The 22,589-nt window shown below is 49.9% G+C and overlaps 1 protein-coding gene across 2 annotated transcripts in view; it reads left to right on the forward strand.

Moving 5' to 3' along the window:
• Positions 1–22,589, forward strand: part of ctnnal1 (catenin (cadherin-associated protein), alpha-like 1) — a 96,552-nt gene that overhangs the window by 43,452 nt on the left and 30,511 nt on the right. For both annotated transcript variants that reach the window (XM_056298178.1, XM_056298179.1), the window contains 5 exons: positions 10,202–10,391; positions 15,161–15,348; positions 16,419–16,538; positions 21,066–21,155; positions 21,334–21,504. In XM_056298178.1, the coding sequence (XP_056154153.1) occupies positions 10,202–10,391; positions 15,161–15,348; positions 16,419–16,538; positions 21,066–21,155; positions 21,334–21,504 (759 nt within the window). The remainder of the gene's footprint in view (positions 1–10,201; positions 10,392–15,160; positions 15,349–16,418; positions 16,539–21,065; positions 21,156–21,333; positions 21,505–22,589) is intronic.

Here is a 22,589-nt window from a genome sequence, read left to right on the forward strand (position 1 = left end):
GTGTGTCTTGCGAGAGGGGCAGAGAGAGCCCCCCTTAAAGACTGGGAATAGCGAAAATGCCTCGTAGACAAATCCTTAACCTTATTGCAAATGAGAAACGGAGTTGGTGAGATAATAGGTGCAGAATAATGTGTATGTGGCCTAAATAAACAGGAAATTTATTTTCTTAATGGCTCCCATACCGATAGCAGAGCCGTTAACGACAGTGCTTATCAACACCGGTCTTTAATTATTTTGCACCGGTGCCCATTTAATAGTCAAGTCAATTTCATTTGTATAGCTCAATATCACAAATTACAACTTCGCCTCAGGCGGCTTTACGGCAACACAACATCCTGTCCTTAGACCCTCGCATCGGATAAGGAACAACTCCCTAAAAAAAACCTTTAACAGGGAGGAAAAATAGGAGGAAACTTCAGGGAGAGCAACAGAGGAGGGATCTCTCCCGAGATGGACGACGTTCAATGGGTGTTGTTGTGTTTCACAATTTACACAAAACAACATTGAAAGAGGATAACAGAATTATAATGGAATTATAAAAGACATGAAAATATGTGTATGTCGGCCCTGTGTGATGGCCCGGCGGCCTGTCCAGGGTGTTCCCCCGCCTGCCGCCCAGTGACTGCTGGGATAGGCTCCAGCATCCCCGTGACCCTGAGAGCAGGATAAGCGGTTCGGATAATGGATGGATGGATGGATGAAGAATATGATGAAGAGGATGCCAAGCAGTGTCCAGACGCCACTGGAACAGCCCAGGACCCGAGCCACGCAACCAGCATCACCATGTAGACCAAAAATTTTTAAGAAAATTAGTCATGCATCCCCTGCGACCCCAATTGGGATAATCGGCTTGGACGATGGATGGCTGGCTGGCTGGCTGGCTGGCTGGCTGGCTGGATGGATGGATGGATGGATGGATGGATGGATGGATGGATGGATGGGTCTTAGTGAGAGAAGGATATAACATTGAAAACAGGATAACAACATTATATGGATTTATAAGATATATAAAAAGAAAATGTGATGAGGGGGATGCCAAGCAGTGTCCAGGTGGCGACCATTGTCACCATGGAGACCTGGGAGGAGGACAGACCGTAAATGCACACAAGGGAGACTCACATCACACACACACAGAAGAAGAGAAAGGAGGAGACATCATTCAGAGGGAGGGAAAAGACGTGTGAGAGAAGAGAACAGTTTGCAATGGTCAATAATCTGTATGCTATTATCTCGTCGGCAAAACCGAATACCGGGTTTGGGTACTCATCCCCAGTGTTCAGCGCGACTGTCATCCCTTTCCTCTTATGTTTCTTTCTCCTTCCCCCTGCTAACGGCTGATTACATCTTTCCCTGTATCAATAATAATAACAAAAAACAAAACAACAGAATCTGGACTTTTTAAGGGCATCTTGGTTCTGGCCTCCCTGAAAGAAAAAGATATCTTCCAGGAGAAAACTGCATCGGATGAGCCAAGCACTAAGCGTCTCGGGTTCAGTTCACACACCCCCCCCCCCCGAGTCCTTTCTCACCACAACGAGTCATGCAATTGGTCGGGATGGCAATCAACACCCGGGAACACTTCTTCGGTTCTGCTTTTTTTTTTACCTTACCTCGGTATCTTTTTCATGCACACTAAATCTGCAGTCATCCCTGGGGTGTAAAAGTACACCCACACACAGACCCCTTACAGTAAAAAGACTAACTATGTGGTCATGCTGGATAGAGAAAAGGCCACCGTCATGTACACACACACACACACACACACACACACACACACACACACACACACAGTATGTATATGTAAAGATTATTATCAGCATTAGTTAGATTATCAGCATCTTTTTTTTTTGACCCCCCCCCCTCTTTTTCTCTCCAATTGGATCCAGCCAATTACCCTATATTCCGAACCGTCCCGGTCGCTGCTCCACCCCCTCTGCCAATCCGGGGAGGGCTGCAGACTACCACATGCCTCCTCCCATACATGTGGAGTCGCCAGCCGCTTCTTTTCACCCGACAGTGAGGAGTTTCACCAGGGGGACGTAGTGCATGAGAGGATCACACTATTCCCCCCAGTTCCCACTCCCCCCATGAACAGGCGCACCGACCGACCAGAGGAGGCGCTAGTGCAGCGACCAGGACACATACCCACATCCGGCTTCCCACCTGCAGACACGGCCAGTTGTGTCTGTAGGGACGCCCGACCAAGTCGGAGGTAACACGGGGATTCGAACCGGTGATCCCCCTGTTGGTAGACAACGGAATAGACCGCCGTGCTACCCGGACGCCCCCATATTATCAGCATCTCTGATATATTCTCTGCACCATTGCACTTCATCACCTCTTATTTCACCTGTATAAGTCAGTCCTTGTATGTATATCTGAAGATTGTTGTGTTGTAGTGTGTTATGTAGACTGAGAGAGCCACGAAACCAGCGTCAAATTCCCCGTATGTGCGAACCCACATGACCAATAAACATGACTCTGAGATTATTACAGAACGCAAATTAAAAGCCCAGACAGTCGATCATGTCAACCTCCAAGGCGAACTAACCGCATGCTTTTGTGTCGGCGTTACTTTCACCGGTACCTCTGCTGTGACCTTGGCACCATAAAAACAATCTTAGTCTTTTGATTTTGTTAAAAAAAAAGAAAAAACATGTTGGGATAGCTCCTGGCAAGTAGCAGTGAAGCTTTAAAAATGCCGAGATGTCAGATAAGCAAGCCGGTATAACACTCGGCAAGACAAGCGGTTATAAGGAGGCGGAGGCCTTTTCATGAAGATGAGCTTGTTCACACTCAGACTACACACATTACAGTTTCACACTAGTGTCATTTTGTCGGCGTTGTCTGGTAAAGATAGCCCGCACGCAAATCACAAGAATTCCACAAAATCACCTCATGACCACGGCTGGGGATCGAACACACTATTAGCACTTGCAAGTACGGTCACGCTTGCACACACAATCGCAAAATCACACACAACCCCCCCCCCCCCCCCCCCAGAGGAACACACTGCGGCGGAGAGAAAGAATGACCCTGATAAAGCCTAAATTGATTTTATTTCTTCCCGGCATTTCTTACGAGTGAAATTCAGCCAGCAGCTATGGGAGGCAGCCAGCAAACGTTTCCAGCTTTTGTTACCCTCTGATTTATAGTCGGGGGTATCCTAGAGGAATTGCTCGAGGTTTCCTGCTAACGAATGGGTGGGGTCTTGTTTTTTTTGTGTGTGTGCGTGTGCATGTGTGTGTATTTATGTGAGTGCAGGTGTGTATTGAGTTGTTGAGATTGGGCTGCTGATATCATTTCGCGGCCTTGTGTTTGTCATCCCAGCTTTAGACGAGGAGCCGAGAGATGGATGGTGAGAGGAAGAAGGGATTGTGTGCCAACGGAGAGAGTAAGAGCGAGGGGGCGGGGCGGCGCACCACTGTGCTGTTTAAAATCATGCGACGTGAAAAGAGGGGGGTGGGACACTGTGTGGGTGTAAAAGAAAGCATGTCAGGAGCATTTAGAAATGTCGCCGCCAGGCCACAGCAGTTAGCTAGCAGTTAGCTTAGCCTGCCCAACTCCCGCGTCCTGTCAGACCGCCCTCGGTGTTTCCTCTTCGGGCACAGGGCCGTGGCCCCTGGGCCCACCGGATGCAGCAGACCAGCCCCCCCCAGCCGATCCAACGCTACCTCTCCCAGCCAGACACCCCTTGACACACCTCCCCGCACACCGAAAACACAGTCAACACCAGGCAAGGCCGCCGCCAGACCGCCTTCGGTGTTATCAGAACTGCCCATCTGCATGGGCTAGCAGTTAGCATAGCCTGCCCCGCTTCCACGTCCTGTTAGACCGCCCTCGGTGTTTCCTCTTCAGGCACAGCTGCAGGTGGGGCCGCGGTCCCCGGGCCCACGGGACGCAGCAGACCAAGCTCTACCAGCCGATCCAGTGCCAGCTCCCCCAGCCATCAAACGAAGACAAACTTAGACACGGACAAAGACGCTGCATGGACTGCACCGGGTGAGGCCGCCACAAACATAAGTTCGTGCCGCCATCTTCCCACACCGGAAGCAGAAATGTATGTAGGTAATGCATGTGTGTGAGTGTGTGTGTGTGTGTGTGTGTGTGAACAGAGGAGGACTAAGAGCGTGAGGGGGAAAAACAGTCTAAAAGAGGCAGATTTCAGGTTGCACACACTGCAGTGCGTTGCACGCTGCAGACTTTCGACATGGACGTTCGGCAGCATCAGTTGAGCGTCTGTGTGGTGGAGCTGCTGTTTTTCTGTACTACGGCTGGACTTCTGTTTGTCTTTAGCAGCTCTGACTTTTAAATGGAAGTGTGCAAGTGAAACCTGTGTCCCATACAACGAGACACATTCCACACACACGCACATGCACACACTCACACACACACACGCACACACACAATACATGCACGCACGTGTGCATGTTCAATACACACACAAAGAAGTCTTTTCTCATGGTGCTGTATCAATATTATGTTCTCTCCGCCCAGCTCTGTTCCTGTTTGCACAGCCCAGTAAATGTGCACACTTACTAATCCCGTATGGAGGAAGTCCCAGGCAGTAGTGTTTCTGTCTTTCTCCCACTTCTTTCTTTCTGTCTCTAGCTCAGCCTCTTATACATTCCATATATATATATATATACACACACACACACACACACACACACACACACACACACACACACACACACACACATATATACATATGTATATATATATATGTGTGTGTGTGTGTATATATATATATAAATATGTACACACACACACATGCACATACATACATACACACACACATATATGTATATATCTACATACACATATGTATGTATGGCCATACTAAATTGTCCCTAGGTGTGAATGTGTTGTCCCTGTGATGGACTGGCGGCCTGTCCGGGGTGTCTCCCCACCTGCAGCCCAATGACTGTTGGGATAGGCTCCAGCATCCCACGACCCGAATTCAGATAAGCAGCTTGGATAATGGATGGATGGATATTTGTCACATGCACACACACCTACACTCTCTCTCTCTCTCTCTCTCTCTCTCTCTCTCTCTCTCTCTCTCTCAGCTAGTTAATGTGAGTCACCTGAAAAGACTCCTACCTCCCTCCCCCTTGGTGTAAACGGAGCCCTTTCACACAGAGAGAGAACTGGTATCAGCGTCTTTCTTACTCTATCTCGTTTTCTCTCTCCTTTGTCACTCTACCTCTGTCGTGCCGTCAACGCTGTCTGTCCCTCTGTCCATTCAGTTCAAACACAGAACTACCGACAGTTGTGTTTGTGGGAAATTTTTGTTGCTGGGTCTCTCTCTCTCTCACACACACACATACACACACACACACACACACACACACACACACACACACACACACACACACACATAGACTCACATGCACACACGCATGTGTCTCTCCTAGATGAGTGCCAGGCTGTGAGCGTGCATGAGTGTCCCCATTCCCAGTTGCTCCAGATTGAGGCGTGCGATGTGCAAACCCCATGGGTGAAAACACACATGCCTTTATTTATTTATTTATTTGCACGCCAACGTGTGTCCACAGCACGCAAGTATGCAGACCAATGAGCACTTACACTGCAGACACACAGGCATGCACCGAGTCCAGCGGAGGGTACAGCCGAGGGGACAAACGGCGTGGGACAGATGCACTGGATCACGAACGGCGCATACGTCACGGAGGCGGCTGGTTGTCGGCCCTTTTTGGTAACACAAATTCCACTCAACATTACGCAACAACCCGTTGTGACATCGGTCCGAATCATGTGTCACGGTGCCCTAAATCCTAAATCTGGCAGCGCCATGTCCAGCCAGCCAGTGGAGGAGTGTCCCTCCCTGTGTGGGTGAGTCAGTGAAAAAGCGCCGTGGCCCCCCGGAGGAACGGAAAGCATTAACAGTCTGACTGCAAAGATGGTGCGACGTGCAGAGAAAAGGAAAAAGAAAAGGCACAAAAAAAGAAGCCCGGATGAGAAATAATCCCCTCCCGAACAGGAAATTGGGGGGTCAGACTCTTGCCCCGAAGTGACAGCCTCTCAGGGAAAGGGAGAGAAAAGGGGGGGGGGGGAGGCACGAGCAAAGAAGGGTTCACCTTCTCTCAACATAACCCCGCACAGACACGACAGAGGGTAAAGAGTCAGACGGGGTGATTGGCACCGGGCGGCACAGGCTCAAATGCCGCGGACAAGGGAGACGGATAGGAAGCTGGGGGGTGGGGGGTGGGGGAGGGCTGAAGACCCAAATGTAAAGACACGTCGGAATGAAGTGTCGGCTAGGGAGGGAAAAAGAGAGCGTGAGAGGGTTTACCCCAGGCCAGCCCCTCGCACCACTGCACAGGCACTATTCACCAGCGGCCAACGCAGATCATGACATCACACTTAGTGATGGGAATTATGATTTTCATACACACACACACACACACACACACACAGCAGTCACTCGGGGTCGGGTCGAGTATGACTGTCCTCCTTCTACGTCCTTGTGGGTGTCCTTACGGGGGGACGCCTGTGCGTGACAGCTGCGCCTGCAGCCACCACACGGTCCTTGGCAGGGGGGTGGCCAGAGTCCTGTGGCACGGAGAACCAAGACGACTGGGGACCACCCTCTGTTGCAGCCTTCATCCACCCTCACTGGCATTGTCTTCCTCCAGTTCCGCCGTTGAGGTCTTTGTTGGACACACACACACACTCGGCTACGGTCTCATTGTCTTTCAGCACCTTTAAGGAGATCTTTTGTCGTGTAGGTGCTGAGCTGGAGCCTCGTAAAGATGTGGACTCTTGAGACAAAAGACCAACAAAAAAACTTCTCCCTTAACTTGATGAGCTTCTACTCTCTCCTCTTTTCTTTCTCTCACATATGCCTGAGCTTCTTTTACGCTGTCAAGTGTCCCATCTCTCTAGCCTTTGTCTTTCCTTGAGGCTTGTGGCTTCTCTGTGAGAAATCACATCTGCTTTTCATCCAAAAAGAGACGGTGGGGCCTGAAGAGCATGGCTTGTCTTTCACTGAGCTTCTTCATGAGTTGAAGAAATGAAAAGGAAGAAGAAAGCAGCAACAACAACAAAAAACGGGTTCAAGGGTTTGGTGTTCTGTCAAACTCAAAGCCTCGGGTACCAGTCGATTCCGGCTAAGGAACAAAACGTTTGAGTCGATGAAGAGCCGTGGAGCCAGACGGCGAGTCAATACCAGAGGTTACTCAACAACGTGGGCATCACGGTGCATCATCAGCATGCTCAAATTCGACACAGCAACCAAAGCCCAAATCTGGACCTTACCTGCACGTGACTTCTAACGGAGGGCTTGATTAGTAAGAACGAGCGGCTGTAAAAGTCAGCATTAAGTTCATCAGTAACAGCAGGGCGGATGATGTGGATCCTCTAATCCTTACTGTGTACACACTTCAGCTATGTGGTGTGATGAGGATAGGTGACGGTGGCGTGGCACTACAACTGACCGAAGCCTGTGAATGAGAGGGAATAGATGTAATTGCTCAGCGTTTTCGGTTTTTACCGATTTTCACTGAAAAATACCCAGATTTTTTAAAAGGAGCAGGTCGGTTTAAGCTGATTTTCACCCGGATTTTATGTTTCCACGGATCCAAAAGCTGTTCCTGTTCATGTGAGGTTATGGCACTGTCGTCTTGTGGCGAAATTTGGCATGCTGGATGGCTTTGAAAAATAAAAACCGAAAAGGCTGAGCCTTGGTTAATTCTTATCCCTGTTTCGTCCGGGTAGCATAGCAGTCTATTCTGTTGCCTACCAACACGGAAATCGCCGGTTTGAATCCCCGTGTTATCTCCGGCTTGGTCGGGCGTCCCTACAAACACAATTGGCTGTGTTTACGGGTGGGAAGCCGGATGTGGGTATGTATCCTGGTCGCTGCACTAGCGCCTCCTCTGGTCGGTGAGGGCGCCTGTTTGGGGGGGCAGGGGAACTGGGGGGAATAGCGTGATCTTCTCACATGCTATGTCCCTCTGGTGAAACTCCTCACTGTCAGGTGAAAAGAAGCAGCTGGCGACGCCACATGTATCGGAGGAAGCATATGGTAGTCTGCAGCCCTCCCCAGATCGGCAGAGGGGGTGGAGCAGCGACCAGGACAGCTTGGAAGAGTGGGGTAATTTTCATCCATCCATCCATTATCCAAACCGCTTAGCCTGGCCTCAGGGTCACGGGGGTGCTGGAGCCTATCCCAGCAGTCATTGGGCGGCAGATGGGGAGACACCCTGGACAGGCTGCCAGGCCATCACACAGGGCCAACACACACACACACATTCATACCTAGGGGCAATTTAGTACAGCCGAGTCACCTGACCTACATGTCTTTGGACTGTGGGAGGAAACCAGAGCCCCCGGAGGAAACCCATGCGGACACGGAGAGAACATGCAAACTCCACACAGAAGACGACCCGGGACAATCCCCAAGGGTGGACTACCCCGGGATTCGAACCCAGGACCTTCTTGCTGTGAGGTGACCACGCTAACCACTGCGCCACCGTGCCGCCAGGGTGGGGTAATTTGTCGGATACAATTGGGGGGAAAAAATCCACAAAAAAAAGTTAAGTGACCAACCCATTCTTTTAGTGTATGGGACCACAAGTCATGTTTTATATTACCTGCTGAAAACAACAGTGAAGACCTGAGAGTGCACTCTGGCACCACCTGCACATGTGGACCAAAATAAAACCTCTCCTGATTTGTGTACACACACACACACACACACACACACACACACAAAGGCACATAAACAGCCAACAGCTGGAGAGAATGAAAACAATCAATAAATAATTGATGCTAATTGGCTCTAACCATTCATAATTGATACCTTCATTCACAGCTAAAAGGTCCCACCTGAGCTGTGTGAGTCGGTACATGTTTGTGTATGCATGTTCTGTGACTGTGTATGAGTGAATGTGTGTGGGTGTGTGTGTGCCTTGCTGGGTGTGGTGCGCTGGCTTGTTAAAGTAGGGTAAGGGGCATATGTATGTACCCTCTGTTGGGTCAAATTGTTTGTTAGTCCATATTCTTAAACACGTCATGGAGCCGTGTGTGTGTGTGTGTGTGTGTGTGTGTGTGTGCGGGGGGGGGGGGGGGCTGGGGGTCGGGGCGCTATCTCTACTCTTGTACTGACACACACATGCTTCTCGGCATGTTATCTCTACCTGCGGTTATGCAGGAAGGAAGCCTCAGCGTGCTGATAAGCTAATGGAGTGCTAGCCCCAGAGTCAATATGTTGCTTGATCGGAAATGAAGTATGGATGTTTGGGAGTGTTGTCTCTCGGTTCAGCTGAGCGGATGACACAAGTTGGAAAATCTAATCCAATTTAGCTTTGGGAAGCCACGCCCCTCTCCGCTAAGGGGTTACGTTTTGTGCGAGAAATTTCCTATTTCCATGTATGACCACAAATTATGGTTTCCCCCTACGTGCACAGGAAAAAGAATGGGGGGGGGGTCACTAGAAAGTACCTTAACTCTGGGACATCCAGGTGGTGTGGCAGTCTATTCCGTTGCCTAGCAACACAGGGATCGTCGGTTCGAATCCTCTTGTTACCGCCGGCTTGGTCCCTCCAGACACAATTGGCCGTGTCTGTGGGTGGGAAGCCGGATGTGGGTGTGTGTGTCTTCGTCACTGCACTAGCGCCTCCTCTGGTCGGTCGGGGTGCCTGTTGGGGAGAGGGGAGGGGGAACTGGGGGGAATAGTGTGATCCTCCTACATGCTATGTCCCCCTGGTGAAACGCCTCACTGTCAGGTGAAAAGAAGCGGCTGGCGACTCCACATGTATCGGAGGAGGCATGTGGTAGTCTGCAGCCCTCCCCGGATCAGCAGAGGGGGTGGAGCAGCGACCGGGACGGCTTGGAAGAGTGGGGTGATTGGTCGGATACAATCGGGGAGATAAAGGGGGGGGTACCTTAACTCTCAAGCAACCAGCAAATTTCATTTATTGAAATGACGAACTGGGGTCAGGTATGACTCCAAAAGAAAACAACTGCGGTAGAAACTCGAATTAATTAATTAATTAATTAAGAATAGATTATTATTTTTTTACATGGTTAAAGTGAATCGACCCCTTTTGTGGCCATTTTTCATGTTATTTAGGTAACATTGTGTGACGTTTAATTCTGCTCTCCGATATGTATATGTGACCGAGGACTCTTCTCCCATATGACCCGTCTTTCTCCACACGTGTCCCTGCAGATCACCACCCTCATCAATCACAAAGAGAAGCCAAAGAAGTCTGAGCGCACCCTGGCGGCCATTCACAAGGTGGGCCAGGCCGTGAGCGTGGCGGTGGGCCGTTTCGTGGCGGTGGGGGAGGCCATCGCTGCAGAGAACCAGGAGCTGAAGGAGGAGATGGGACAAGCTTGCTTTGAAGCACGCAGAGCAGGTACATTATTAGTGGTTTCATGTTGTCCCCGTGAGAGGTTTTCTAGACTCGCATGGCATCTCCATTGCCCTTCTCTCTCTCTCTTTTTTTTTTTTTTTTTGGATTCCCCCCGCCCCCCTTTTCTCCCAAATTGTACCCATCCAATTACACCCACTCTTCCGAGCCATTGCAAGTTGCTGCTCCACCCCCTCTGCCGGTCCGGGGAGGGCTGCAGACTACCACATGCCTCCTCCGATACATGTGGAGCCGCCAGCCGCCTCCCTTCATCTGACAGTAAGGAGTTTCACCAGGGGGACGTAGCGCGTGGGAGGATCACGCTGTTCCCCTCAGTCCCCCCTCCCCCCCGAACAGGCGCCCCGACTGACCAGAGGAGGCACTAGTGCAGCGACCAGGACACATACCCACATCCGGCTTCCCACCCACAGACACGGCCAGTTGTGTCTGTGGGGACACCCGACCAAGCCGGAGGTAACACGGGGATTCAAAGTGGCGATCTCCGTGTTGGTAGGCAGCGGAATAGACCGCTATGCTACTCAGACGCCCCTCATGGTCCTTCTCTATACCACACTTGGGAACAATAGTCTTACTTTGTTCCACCACAAAGTTTGTTGAAACTTTCTGAAGGCTTTTTGCCTTAAAGGGTAAACTGTATCTTGCTCAAACGCTTTCCCGTAGTGGTTAGCATATTTCTTAGTCATAGGCCTGTCTCAGGATTTAAGTTTGAGGATAGCGATGGTTGATAAGTTATATAAAGCCGGATTCTGCTGCAGGTGGACCCCCGAGACTGAGGCTATAGTCAAATCATCAGCGCTGTTACCGGTTCTTGAAGTGTCTTATGGCGGTATGATGAAGCGTTGCACCTGCAGCTATCAGCGTTATCATCAGACTTAAACCAAAAGTTGGTCTCTGTGCGGACGGCCCGCCTGTCAAGCGGCGTTACACCAGAGAACTTCCACCGCACTTTGAAGATGTTTCTGTTATTAGGGTTGGAATTGAGGTCTGAAAAAAAGCAAGAGTTGTTCAGCCCGGGGGTGCCGAGTAGAGAGGGAGAGAGAAAATGGGGAGCGTCAGGGCCGACTGGGAAGGCTCTGCATCATGGGTTTGGGTCGGAGGCTGCTGGTGAACGGGCCGGTGAGATGGCAAGGGGTTATATCTGGGTGCAGCAGTTGCCCCATGGATTGTGTCTGTGTTACGTAAAGCGGAGAGGGGGAAAGATGGAGGGGGATGTAGGGAGAACTTGTTGAAAGACGGGGAGAAAGTGGGTCCAGAGACCGTCAGGTCTTTGTGGAAACCAGAGAACGAAGGAGAAAAACTCAAAGACTCTTGAAGAATGTTTCTTTTTTTTTTTTTTGTCTGCCTCTCATCCACCCTTCAACACTTGTAGTTAAAAAAAAACCCTCTTAAAACACCCCCCCCCCCACGTAACAACCTTGCCTCTCCCTCTGAATTACCCAGCTGTGCTCACAGTTGGCGGGCGGCTGCAGTTTAGCCACCAAGTCACCCCATGAAACCTTCGCTGCATCTTCTGGCTTTGGGTCTGATCAAGTCTAACGTGAACTGCGGTGCAGCGTCTGACCGCAGCACAGCCAGTATCCCCTCGGATGAGAATTTAGACGCAACGTGACAATAGTGGGTCCATGTTAGTGGGAACCAGCGTGTTCAGCAGTGCGTTTAATCCTACCACCACGCTGGTCTGAAAAGAGGGATGAAACCTGAACAAAGAGAATGCTGGTGGGTAGAGGAGCGAGAGGCATCAAGGAGAGTGAAAAACATGTGGGTCTGTCTGTTTTGTGTGTGTGTGTGTGTGTGTGTGTGTGTGTGTCACCCACTGTGACTGATTTATTCCACTTTTCTCTGAGGATCGTTTCTTCCAGTTTATCCCTCCCTATTGTCACTCGGCGTCTGACAGACCAAGTACATCCGGCTGCTGATACAAAAGTCAGTAAACCTCCCTTTTCACAGTCGTTTAGTCTTTGGGAAAGAGGGGGGGGGGGATAATTAGCAAAGGATTGACGTCCTTCTGATACCTAGCCACGGGGAGAGTTTAACCAGCAGGGCTGCAGCCTTGTGCTCTGTAATGAATTACATAAAGGTAGGCTGATAGCATTACCTTAATTAGCTGCTCCCTATCATCAGGGAGATGGAGGGATACGATGCGGCAGGCCAGTAACGACCCGAATCTGTTCCTTCTCTCTACTCTGTCGCTCTCTCTCTCTGTCTCTCTCTCGCTCTCTCTCTCTCTGTCTCTCCATCTTCTTCTCTGGCGTTGCCTTAGAAGATGTTGAGAAGATCAGGATGGACTCAAGGTCAGTCCCAGAGTACTGTCGGTATTTGGACTAGATGTGTGTGGCAGGTACAGTGTCAGACATTGTTGAAAACAGTCAACTCAAGATTGGTCTCCACCCAGTAAGGCTTGTGATAACCCTTAAAGAATTGTTCTTTTTCAAGTCTTTCCACTCTGTCTGCAGACTTTGGTCGGGTGTCCCTACAGACACAATCGGCCGTGTGTGCGGGTGGGAAGCCGGATGTGGGTATGCATCCTGGTCGCAGCAGTAGCGCCTCCTCTGGTTGGTTAGGGTGCCTGTTTGGGGGGGGGACTGGGGGGAAATAGCATGATCCTCCCACATGCTACGTCCCCCTGGCGAAGCTCCTCACTGTCAGGGGAAAAGAAGCGGCTGGCAACTCCACATGTATCGGAGGAGGCATGTGGTCTCTGCAGCCCTCCCCAGATCGGCACTGTCCGCAGAGGGAAATAACCTACAGAAATATTCATAGTAAAAAAAAGCTGAGGGTTAGCTTGATTGAACAATGAACGATTCAGACATTTCTTGTCGAATCCGTCACAAAATGCAATGTAGCTGCAAATCAACTGTTGAAATGAGCGGGAGATCCCTTGGGAACGAGTGAAGAAGAAAAGAAGATGATGTATGGTCTACTGGATAGCTTTTATTTCGAGTCTTGGGCCTTGAGAGACCATGCATTGATGAGACTGTGATGAGATGGGGGTGGGGGTGGAGGAAGCGGGGGTGAGGGTGGGGGGGGACTTGGCCCAGACCTCAGCTCTCCATCCTGGTGGTGTCATGGGTGTTGAACAGCGTTCTTTGTGAGGCCGGCCTGGACGTTTCAGCTGGTTAGACGGGCTGGCAGTGAAGAGCAGCCTGTCAGCTGCAATCAGCTCGCCAGTGTAGCTTCTTTTAAGAGCCCAGCCAAACCACAGAGAGAGCCAAGCTGCATAGCCTGATAGAGAGCTATCTTTCTCTGCTTCTTTCTCTTTAGGAACTCTCTCTCTCTCGTTCTTTGAAATTTCTCTCCCCCTCCCTCCCTCTCGGGCCGAACTCTCCCTCCTTTGTGCATTTCTCTGTTGACGGGGGAGGTTTTGGTGATAGGTCTGCAGTCCAAAAACCATCTGTGTATGTTTTGGACTTCTTTAGTTTACTTTCTCTCTCTCTGTCTTTGTCTGTCTGTCTGTCTGTCTCTCTTTCTCTCCCTCTCTCTTTCTGTGTGTGTGTTTGTGTGTGTGTCTCTGACTGTCTCTCCCCCTCCCTCCCTCTCTCTGTCTCTGCCTCTCATTCTCTCTGTCTCTCCCTCCCTTTCTCTCTCTCTCTCTCTCTCTCTCTCTCTCCCTCTGTCTCTCGCTCTCTGTATCTCTGTGCCTCTCCTCCTCCCTCTCTCTCTCTGTGTCTGTCTCTCTCTGTGTCTGTCTCTGTCTCTCCCCCCATCCCTCTCTCTGTCTCTGCCTCTCATTCTCTCTGTCTCTCCCTCCTCTCTCTCTCTCTCTCTCTCTCTCTCTCTCTCTCTCTCTCTCTCTCTCTCTCTCTCTCTCTCTCTCTCTCCCTCTGTCTCTCGCTCTCTGTATCTCTGTGCCTCTCCTCCTCCCTCTCTCTCTCTGTGTCTGTCTCTCTCTGTGTCTGTCTCTGTCTCTCCCCCATCCCTCTCTCTGTCTCTCCCTCTCTCTTTCTGTGTGTGTGTTTGTGTGTGTGTCTCTGTCTGTTTCTCCCCCTCCCTCCCTCTCTCTGTCTCTGCCTCTCATTCTCTCTGTCTCTGTCTCTCCCCCATCCCTCTCTCTGTCTCTGTCTCTGCCTCTCTCTTTCTCTCTCTGTCTGTCTGTCTGTCTGACTGTCTCTCTCTCTGCCCCCCTTCTGTGTGTGTGTTCTCATCTATTTGTGTGTGTATAGGCTGAGAGAGAGAGAACACAACAGAGAACGTTTGAGTGCGTATGCAGCACATGTTGTTTCCAGCATGAAACCGCTCATAAATACCAGATCTGTAAATTTGCTTTGCTGCAAAAATGCACATCTTTGTGTCTTTGACCACTCAGCGAAACTCATTCCCGTCACCCCGCGGGGCCGTACCAACTGTATCCGGGCAAGGCTGGCGCGGCTTTCGTGCCACTGTGCTGAATATAGTCCTCTCGTGTGCCACCCTTTCTAGGACGGACATTTTTCCTCCGGGGCTTTATGAGTCGGAGAGTGACAGAGTGACTGGCAGTGTACTCTGAAGTGACATTGAGGGCATTCTGGGAAATTATCATTAGGCCAGCAAATCTCTCAAAGCTACTCCCTAGTGTCCACAGTCGGTGCCTGTGAGAATGTGAGCAGGACACTTATGGTGAAGTTTACTCCTCTGCCTCAGCTGACTTTCGAGACACCAACACCTTCAAGACATGCCCAAATGGAAGTGTCACTTCTTATTCATGTGGAAGAAGGCTTTTGACACAGCTGCAGGAGTCCATCGAGCATGCCACTGAACATTACTTTTTTGCCTTACAGGTGACGCTATAGCCCAGCTGACAGATGTGGGTGCAGCCGTGCCAGCCCAGTCAGATGGACGCGTCACGGTGTTCAGCGATAGGACAGGCATGGTGAAAGCTGCCCGCTTGCTGCTCTCCTCGGTAACAAAGGTCCTCGTGTTGGCCGACCGCATTGTCATCAAGCAGATCATCACATCGCGCAACAAGGTGAGAGGCTGCCTCGTGCAGAGATAGACACACGGGGATGTGCGTGCATGCAAAGTGACGCGCATAAATATTGCATGCGACACATCATCAAAGTGTATTTTCCATTACCCATCCCCAGTCACAAAGCATGTACCAGTTTGGGTTTTAATCCATGCTTTTGTATGCACTATTTTTTGCACCTTTATGCATTTCCTCCCTCACACTCCCCTCTCTTGCTTCCTGTCTCTTCCTCATACATGTGCACGCGCGCGCGCACACACACACACACACACACACACACACACACACAGGCTACTTAGCCATCCCCATTTTGAGTCCGTTATTTCTTAGCAGATAAGCAGCGGCTTTCAGTAGGAGCACTCAGGGCTCAGCCTCTTTGGAGGTAATTGAATGGAAGTAGCACATTTAGCTGCTGCATAAAAACAGAGCCGGGGGGGCTGCCTGTCCGTCCTGTGCCTGGCTGCACTCTTCCCCAGACAAGGTGACGTGGATATAGATGTGGACAGAGCCAACTATGGAAACAGTGGTCCTAATCATGTCTGGTGAGCCTTGTTTGGACAGACAGGCTACAACCCGCTGCTCCCCATTACAGACAAACACAATTATATCTCTTCCTCCTCCGTCTGGCTTCGGTGGAAGTCGCCGTGTTAGCGCCGCCCGTTCGCCGAGCTTTATCAGCGATGCTCGCATCAGCTCTACCTGGACAACTTTTAATGTTAGATTAGCAGTTACTCACCGAGTCTCTCCTGGGAATGTTACTGACATCATCACATAAACACATCACATTAAGCTGGCCAACAGTGTTCTTGTTTTGTGAATGTAGTGCTCTCAAAAAATGTACTCTGGCTTGATAGGACATTTGCAATTGTGAAACGGCACAGAAATATCAAAACAATTAAAATGGACTACGTCACAGCATTGTCTCCCTTATCTCTGCCTGTTTCCAAGCTTCGCCCTCGCTCTCTGAAACATCTAAGGAAGGACCGGGGTCGAGGACATTGGAAAAACAAGACCCTGTCTGGCATTATGCGGGCATCTAACACGCCGTTTGATCCTCTTCCTCCTCTCAGGTACTGGTGACGTTGGACCATCTGGAGCGAGTCAGCACTTTCCAGGAGTTTGTCCAAATTTTCAGCCAGTTTGGCAACGAAATGGTGGAGTTCGCCCACCTCACCGGAGACAGACAGAATGTAAGTATGATAAGAGCAAAGGGGGTCTAATCCGGAAATGGCCCGGTATGCGTGATGTAATCTGGTCTAACATGATGACATTAAAGACATGGGTGCAGCTACCCTTGCTTGTAGACCTTTTTCACAAACCTGGCTTTATTTCCTTCCTCTTCATCTTAGCTGGGTAAAGATTGATTCTCCCCATTGCCTGCGATGTTAAAAGGACATTTCTTTCGCCGTCGATTCTGTCTGTGATCACTTATTTTGTGTTTCCGTATTGTGTATTACACAATATAGGTGTTGTCATTGACATATCAGCCGTGCCTTTCTGTTGGCAGATGACTGCAAGACTAAAAAAAATATCTAAAATATTTTCTTATTTAGTTTGACATATTTAATTCAATTCATACATGTCTAATTATGTTGTGTCTTTGCATTATTTCACCTCAGAAGTGGAAAAAAAATTACAAAATAAAAAATGTCTTTCATCAGCATACGATGTACTTTCGCTTAGTTAATTTTGAAATAAATCTTTTGTCGTCTGTTATGTTAAAAAGGCTCATCACATGTGATTCATCCAATGTGATATATTGTGATATCCTATCATAATCAGTTAGAGAGAGGAAAATATCTTGATATGAATTATATAGTTCATATCGCACACCCTGACATGGTGGTTGTGGGGCCGACGCTCCTCACCAGATCACAGAAGGTCCAGATCACAGAAGGTTGAATCAGTTCATCTGGATACGATCTTTATTAACACTCATCTATTGCCCCTTTTCCACCACATGGTACTGGCTCGACCCGACCCGACTCGACTCGCCCTTTTTTAATTTTCCATACTGGAAAGTACCGGCATTTTGGTAACTGTTACCACTTTTCTGGTACCACCTCTGTCGAGGTTCTAAAAAATATGGAAACGGGTACCAAAATCAATGCAGACCTGTGATTGGTCAGAGGAAGGCATCACCGTGTCGTTTTGCGTTACTGCGTCATCAATGCGCGCATGGGCTATGACTCGGCATTTTTAAATACCGAAGCGGTCGAAACGGAGTTATGTTAAAGAGGGCATTTTGAAATTTAAAACCAGGCGTCGCTATGACGACCAGCTACACTGAGCGGGTATTGTTATGGTAATGGAAAACGACACAGAAGCGAGTCGGGTCGCGTTGAGCTGGTACCCTGTCAGGTACCCCCCCCCCTTATAAACAATACAGCTGCATAACGAGCCAAACCAGCGACCAGTTTCATATGCAGATATGGGCGTGACCATTAACTAGCGTTACAATGGCCATGTGTACTGTCCGCAGAGGATTTGGGAAAGTTTAAAATCACAGCATTGTAAGATGGTGACAGATGTACTCTTACCCCCCCCCCCCCGGTTCAGGGATGGTCGTTCCCTCTTCACACAGATGAAGTGGCCATTGAAACTCTAGTTAATGGTCACTGTATTTGTTGATAAGGATGGGGATACCTGCAGTTAGTTTATCAATCAATCAATCAATCAATCAATCAATCAGACTTTATTTGTATAGCACTTTTCATACAAACAAATCTAACACAAAGTGCTTCACACAATAAAACAATAAAATCTCCCCCCCTCACAAAAAACACAAAAAAAAACCCCAAAAAAACACCCGATGGTCAGGTCAAAAAAAAGGGAAAGTACAGACAAATTTTATAAACGTACAGGCAAGTTTAAAACTGTGTTGGTCAAATAAAAGTGCCATAAAACTGATTGATTAAAAGTAGCAACAATCGCAGCAGAATATATAAAATTAGCAAAATATACAAGACACACACACACACTTAGAACTTAGCCGTAGGCTGTTTTGGAAAGTAAGGTTCTTCACCTGCTTTTAAATGTGTCCAGCAGAACCAGCAGAAGGTCCGCTGTGGCACAAGCCGCAGAACATTTTTAATGATGGTTACAGGAGGAATGTGGGCTGGAGACGAAGCAAGAGAGGCAGGGTTGAGATGGTTTGGACATGTGTGGAGGAGAGTTGCTCTGCATATTGGGAGAAGGATGCTGAATATGGAGCTGCCAGGGAAGAGGAGAAGAGGAGGTTTATGGATGTGGTGAGGGAGGACATGCAGGTGGCTGGCGTGACAGAGGAAGATGCAGAGGACAGGAAGAGATGGAAACGGACAACCCGCTGTGGCGCCCCCTAACGGGAGCAGCTGAAAGTAGTAGTAGGAGTGGTGAATGTGTCCAGTGTGGGGGGCCTCTCTTAGGTCCTCAAGCAGGGCGTTCCATCTACCTGGGGCGTAAATGCAAAATGCAGCATCCCCTGCTCTAGACCTAGCACGAGGGATGGTTAAAAGACCACTGCCATTGGACCTGAGAGTTCTTGCTGGTGTGCAAGTAATTAACAGGTCTTTTCTATAGTGAGGTGTGAGGCCATTTAGTGCTTTGTATTCAGTTAACAGCATTTTAAAACTGATCCTAGTTTTGACGGCGAGCCAATGCAGAGGTCTAAGAACAAGTGTAATGTGTTCATACTTTTTTCTTTTTTTTTGGAGAGGGATTTTCCTCCCCCTTCTTCCCCCAATTGTATCCTGCCAATTACCCCACTCTTCCGAGCCGTCCCGGTCGCTGCTCCACCCCCTCTGCTGATCCATGGAGGGCTGCAGACTACCACATGCCTCCTCCGATACAGTGGAGTCGCCAGTCGCTTCTTTTCACCTGACAGTGAGGAGTTTCGCCAGGGGGACGTAGCGCGTAGGAGGATCACGCTATTCCCCCGCCCTGAACAGGCGCCCCGACCGACCAGAGGAGGCGCTAGTTCAGTGACCAGGACGCATAACCAAATCAGGCTTCCCACCCACAGACACGACCAATTGTGTCGTTGGGGATGCCCAACCAGGCCGGAGGTAATGCGAGGATTCGAACCGGCGATCCCTGTGTTTGTAGGCAACGGAATAGACCGCCACGCCACTCGGACGCCCCTTTCTTTCATTCTCTTACCTGGATTATTGAGCATGGATCAAGACAGTCTACCCAGAGTTTGGTGTGCTAACAGTGCAACGTCATCTGTCTCCTCACCTCATATTAGGACCCCACGTGTGTCGCATATGTCACGGGGCTTTCGGCGTCTTCCATGCCTCCATGTGACGCAGGAAATTGGGGAGGGGTCGATGTTTAATGTGCGTTTTACACTCGCAGAAAGAGACGGCATAGATTTTTCTCCCTCGGAGCGGTCATGTGATGTGGTTTTTATTGAACTTATCAGCGGGGCCGTCGCCGACATGTTTTGGGCTCAAAAATGTAATTAAAGTTTTGCCGCCACTCGAAAACGTTTTCCCTGCAGCCGCATGGGCAAGAATCGATGTAAAACTTACTGTGAATGCTCCTTTTTAACTTCAAATTCAAATGAAAAACCCAAGGCTCGAGTAAAACGTGGGCGGGAGCTCACCCAAAAAGCGGCAGAATGTTCTGGTGGAACCCAGCCCGGATCAATAAACCTTAAATGTCAAATATTGACGCAGTATGAAATAGTAAGGAGTAAGACTCCCAGCTTTCTTCCACTATCTCCCTGTGCCTTTTTAGGTTGTCCCCCCCCCCCCCCCATCCTCTCCTCTCCTCTCCTCTCCTCTCCTCTCCTCTCCTCTCCTCTCCTTCCCCCCGGGAGAGACGTGCGGGGTCAGCTGTGACTCACACCTGGCGGGTCTGTTTACATCACGACCGAACGCTGATGCGGTCCGACCTGTGACCGCACCGGCTTCGGCGTCTGCGATAGATCAGCGGCACGCCGGCACATTTGTAAAACAGAACTTTTCCACAGAACACGCCAAACTCGAGGGTCATGACCCGGCGCCGTCGACGCCCCGCTAATCCCGCTAAGGCGCCCGGCTCAAGCCCTCCACAGCCGGGGGAGCGGCGTCTGCAGAAGGACTGACGTAACGTGCGACGGCGGCGCCATCTACAGAGAGGAGGAGGGGGGGGGGGGCCGTCGCCCGGGGGCCTCTTTCTGAATTACATAGGGGCCTGTATTTTGACACCCGCGTCACGTCTCTCTCGAACGCCCCACGTTGCGGCTAGTGCCGCATATCTCTCGCCTCCTTCACCCCCCCCAATCATCCACCCACACACACACCCCCCCCCCGCTTCCTTTTATTCGTCTGCAGTTACGCGCTCGCATGCACGAGTGCGCAGCCCTTTAGAAATCTATCGGCTCCGTCCATTGAAGCCGGGCGAGCACACGGAGGGGAAAAAAAATAATGACGGATAATCACATCGTCTTTGTGATCTGTGGCGCGGTGCCCGGGAGGGGAGTTGATTCAGCTGCCTCTTTCAGAGTCCCATATCTACCTTATTTAAGCTGTCTGTTTCTGTTTGAAACACACAGTGAGGGATGCGGCGGTGAATATACAGTATGTCTGCTCGCCCGTGCCGGCATTGTCTGTAGCATTGTGCCAGATTAGATGAGCTATGGCCATGGGCTAATGAAGTTAACTCTAGGCCTGTGTGTGTGTGTGTGTGTGTGTGTGTGTGTGTGTGTGTGTGTGTGTGTGTGTGTGTATGTGCGCGCCTGTATGCATTAGGACCTGAAGGATGAAAAGAAGAAGGCCAGGATGGCAGCAGCCAGAGCAGTGCTGGAGAAGTGCACAATGATGCTCCTCACGGCGTCCAAGGTACGCCGCCGGCCCGCTAGCACCAGAGCTCCGAGCTGGACTTGGCTGGCCTCCAGCCAACAGATTTAAGTTTTAAGAAAAGAAAAAAAAAGAATTTAAACACTCGAACACGGAAAAAGGGTGGAAGTGTGCAGGTCTCGGGTTTTAACGTTGTGACATTGGGCTTCCTTTTCCAAAGACTTGCCTCAGGCACCCGGATTGTGAGTCGGCGAAGATCAACAAAGACGCCGTGTTCCAGCGGATGCGGTGCGCCCTGGAGCAGGTCATCGAGATAGTCACCGAGGCGCGGAGCTGCGGCGAGAGCAAGATCCTCCCCACCAGTATCTGCAATGGCATCAAGGACTTCAAGGTACCAGCGGCGACGGCTAGCATGTTTCACAGAAAGCACACACAAGCACAAGAGTGCCGACATGACCCCTGGTGTTTGTGAGGGAAAGCAGTGGGCCTGTTGTGGTGAAGTGCTTCGTTGTGTCGTGTGTGTTAGCTGAAATCACGACCGTCATAACGGTGATCATGAAGCAAGGCACCAAGTGGCACCACTTCTCAACAAAACCAGCAAATGTTTGCGAAATACTTGGGTTTTAGACCACAGTTATTAGATAATAATAATCTTAATGAAATATTCTTTCATCAAAACATACAATTCTAGGGCGTCCGGTCTATTCCGTTGCCTACCAACATGGGGATCGCCATGTTGAATCCCCGTGTTACCTCCGGCTTGGTCGGGCGTCCCTACAGACACAAATTGGCCGTGTCTGCGGGTGGGGAGCCAGATGTGGGTATGTCTCCTGGTCGCTGCACTAGCGCCTCCTCTGGTCAGTTGGGGCACCTGCTCGGGGGGGGATAGCGTGATCCTCCCACGCGCTACGTCCCCCTGGCGAAACTCCTCACTGTCAGGTGAAAAGAAGCGGCTGGCGACTCCACATATATGGGAGGAGGCATGTGGTAGTCTGCAGAGGGTGGAGCAGCGACCAGGACAGCTTGGAAGAGTGGGGTAATTGGCCAAGTACAATTAGGGAGAAAAAAGGGGGGGTGATCTCCCCCCAAAAAAAATCCCATGCAATTCTACCAAGTATCTGTATGAGTCATAATTTTCTGTAATGCTCATTGACAGCAGGTTTAAGTGTTGACTGAATTGGTCTCAGCCAATTCAAACTAAGGACTTGAACAGATTGCTAACTCTCGAGTTTATTATGATTCAGAGTCTAATATTATCATGTTTATTTTACCGGTGATCCTGGAGTCAAAGCCGTTTAATGCCAATATTACTGACTTCATCCTATGATCACATATAATAATTTGGAACTCCACGGGTTCAAGCACCGGCCGTTTGTGGCACCATGAACCCCTGGGCTCTTTCTTCCTCTTCATTGTGAAGTGGCAAATGTAAAAAAATGAACCACCATGAAATATTAATGAAGCGGTACAATGCTT

The sequence above is a fragment of the Lampris incognitus genome, chromosome 18 (assembly GCF_029633865.1).
Source record: "Lampris incognitus isolate fLamInc1 chromosome 18, fLamInc1.hap2, whole genome shotgun sequence".
Lineage (NCBI taxonomy): Eukaryota > Metazoa > Chordata > Actinopteri > Lampriformes > Lampridae > Lampris > Lampris incognitus.